The 3,449-nt window shown below is 37.2% G+C and overlaps 1 protein-coding gene across 1 annotated transcript in view; it reads right to left on the bottom strand.

Moving 5' to 3' along the window:
* LOC107679881 (protein Dok-7-like) overlaps nt 1-2,398 on the bottom strand; it is a 24,839-nt gene extending 22,441 nt beyond the window's left edge. The window contains exons 1-3 of the mRNA XM_016475599.1: nt 2,321-2,398; nt 2,150-2,195; nt 161-391 (exon numbers count right to left, since the gene is read on the bottom strand). Coding sequence (XP_016331085.1) covers nt 161-391; nt 2,150-2,195; nt 2,321-2,374 — 331 coding nt within the window. The 5' untranslated portion in view covers nt 2,375-2,398. The remainder of the gene's footprint in view (nt 1-160; nt 392-2,149; nt 2,196-2,320) is intronic.
* Between the last annotated feature and the right edge of the window lie 1,051 nt (nt 2,399-3,449).

Genomic DNA, 3,449 nt, shown 5'->3' with positions numbered 1-3,449 from the left:
TTTTTCAAAAAAAAAAAAAAAAAAGTAATTTTGTGATCCACAAAAAAATAACAGCATGCAGGTTTGGAACGATATAAGGATGAGTAAATAATGACAGAATTTTAACTAATGGTCATTTTCATCTGATCAGTGTTCACACACACACACGCTCTTCTCTCACCCTCTCCAAGGCTGTAGCGGATACGAGCATCCCAGGCCAGAAGAGACACTTTGTTGTCGAAGCCCAGCATGACAGACTGGCTCAGGCAGAGCAGACTGAGCACGTAATTCACTCCATCAAACCCCTGAAGAGCCTCCAGTCCACAGATATCCCTCAGCGTGGCCTGATTCCTCTCCCGCTGTCCTTTACTCTTCTCTCCACGCTCCTTATACACCAGCAAGGTCAGGCAGTCTGAGACAGAGTCAAGATTACAGATTCATCAGAAATGCATCTCAGAGTAACAAAAACTACCAAAAATTACAGTGGCAATACCATGATTTTTGGATGTTTACTGTGACAGTATCATCTTTGGAGTTCCATATAAATATCACTGTACACAAAATCATTCAGTGCCATGGTGTAAGTACCATCTAATACCATGAATGTACCATGGTACCATTCATGTAAAATAAAATCATTCAGATGCTATTTCTTTAAGGCAATAAAAAGTGTACTTTTTCTTTTCATTTCAATACTGTGTTTGCACTACAATTGCAGCAGTTGATGTCATAATTTGCATAATCATCAGGAATTACAACTGACAAAATAACAGATACATCAGACGCAATTACCGAGCCATGAAATATAAACTGTATCTTTCCATAAACTAGTGTTGCATTGTGTGACAGCATCAAGCTATTGTCTCTAAAACGCCTCCACTTTTTGGTAGTTTTGAAAATGTGGTGATGTTTTGTTTTTACACTTCTGTACAAGAGAATAAACCTCTACATCACCAGACTTCTAAAACAGTATGCGAGGAGTCAAGCAGCTGTCATAACACACATCAAAAGACAGTGATCCATGAAAGCAACTGGAGACTAACCTAATAAACAATGACAGCTTCAGGCGACAGGGATCCACAAATGACCTATCCGCTAGCCAAGTTCACCTAAAGAAGTTATGTAAGTGTATGACTTGCACTGGGAATGCTGATGCATATCATAGAGGAGGCCAAAGATAGTTGTCATGCTTTTATCTCCAGACTGTGAATATTTCTCAAGGGAAGTTTATTTTCAAAATGTATAGATGCATACCTTTAAGTTCTATTTACCAAAATACTTTTGAACATTTCTACTATTATTACACTCTAAAAAATGCTGGGTTGTTTCAACCCAACTTTGGGTCAAATATGGACACACCCAACTTTTGGGTTAAAAATTACATTAAAAAATTTAACCCAACAGCTGGGTTAGTCCATATTTGACCCAATGTTGGGTTGAAACAACCCAGCATTTTTTAGAGTGTACCCAGGAAAAAGTTTATTGAACAACACGTTGGATCCATTCTAACAACAAAACCTGTCACTACAATACACTAAATTGAAAGCAAGTATAATAAGTAAAACAATTATGAAAAACAAAATAATGAATGAAAGAACAAAAATGGAAAAAGTAAGGTGTTTTTATTGTGCTGCTTATATGGAGTTATTGCGTTCCCTATACAAATGGCATTAATAAATGTTAAAATGCATGGGTCAACATACGCTATGGCAAAAATATGATGGTATTGGTTTGTTGGATTTTAGCTTAAAGAACAGAATTCGCTAAAAGTTTGAAACCAACATACAAAACTATAGATTTGTATACACATTTGTTTAACTGGAAAACGTCAGTGATAGCTCTTGTGACAACTAGCCACGGTCTCGGATATAAACACAAAAACTTTTTGTACTATACTTTTGAAGTTTACATTGTACCTGTTGGTCCTAAAAACAGCTCGAGCCAGAGTGAATTGCGACATCGCGACACGTGCATCGAGAGTGTCATTCCAATATCGCTCATAACGACCATACCTCACATACCGTCACGGGAAAAAAACAAGCGTGACAGCGATATGTCAGGTATTTGCTAAGCAGAAAGTACGTTTATGGAACAAAAACAGCCATTTTGATTAATATTTTATCATCTCAACACTTAAACAGCAGCGTAAAAAAGTTTTCTGCGTATTTACCTGCAACCGGCGAAGGTTTCCGAAGAATCACCCATCTGTTTTTCCACTATAATCGCAGGGAAACAAAACAACAATCAAAAATACTGTTCGTATATACAAACAAACAAAAATATAAGTTTTTGAATAACATTGAAAGATACAGTAAAAGTAGTTTGCGTTGCTTTTAACCACCTTTTTCCCCTCTCGAAGTCTGACTTGTCCCTCTACGACAACCGTATCCGTCATCTTGTGTCATGGTTCCCGACAGCTGTGAGCAGTCCGCGGCAGTGAGGGGGTCACTTTCAAAATAACCTCCAGAGCTGTGTGCACTGCTGCAACACGCACAAACTCTCTCACCCACATAACTCACACATGCATTGGCCCACCCTCTTAACACAGACCTGCACTGCAAGGCAAAGGTTTTTACAGTTGTTCAGTGGGTCAAGGTGGCTATTTAAATGGGGCCAATTTAATTTACTGGACAAGTGATGCAAGCATTCCTGCAAGGTTCAGACAGTCAAGTATGTGCTTTAAGAGACAATTAAACAAACATGACATTATGTGAACTGCTAAAATAATAGCAAATAATTATAATAATATAATAATAATTATTATAATAATATAATACATTATAATACATAATGCATACTGCTAATAATTATAATAATATAATATTATTAATACGCAGATGAGACCGGAAGCCAGATCCATAGAATTTACAAATGGCCGTGCCATACAGTTAACACTTAACACAAGTGAGATGGGAATCTCAATTAAGTGTCTATAGCCTGAAGGCACAACACCAGTTTTCCTTACTGGAGGAATCAGTTCAAGTCCCTGACGTCTGATTCCATTCAGGTTCCTGTAGAGAGCATTTTTGTCTACAGCAATATAATATCCCCGCAAATAACGTGACTGTAGAGGCTTTCCTTATGCCTGTGTCATTTAAAATGCATTTACGTGAAATAACCTGATAGCAAAACACAATATTCGTGAAATTACATTTATATTATGTATGTCCATAAGAGAAGCTTTCTTTCTAAAGTGATCACAACGTGCATGTATCATGCAAATGGAAATTACCGAAACAGGCAGCTAAAAGCTGCAGCATTTTAGTGCCTTAATCAAATAAGCAAATTTGTGACACCGACTATATTGGTGCATATTTGTACAAAACGTCCAATGTTCCTGCTTCCACTGAAGCACAAGATACTCTTTGGAGCATTTTCGTTATGCTGGATAACGTGGATCAAGAGGTTTTTCAGATTCGAACTTGATTGAAAAGAGTTGTGTTAAACTAGAAAAATGCTAAATAGAAGCA

Source organism: Sinocyclocheilus anshuiensis, unplaced genomic scaffold (assembly GCF_001515605.1).
Source record: "Sinocyclocheilus anshuiensis isolate Anshui unplaced genomic scaffold, SAMN03320099.WGS_v1.1 scaffold788, whole genome shotgun sequence".
Classification (NCBI taxonomy): domain Eukaryota; kingdom Metazoa; phylum Chordata; class Actinopteri; order Cypriniformes; family Cyprinidae; genus Sinocyclocheilus; species Sinocyclocheilus anshuiensis.
Note: the sequence above shows the minus strand (reverse complement) of the source record. Positions and strands in the feature narration are given on the sequence as shown.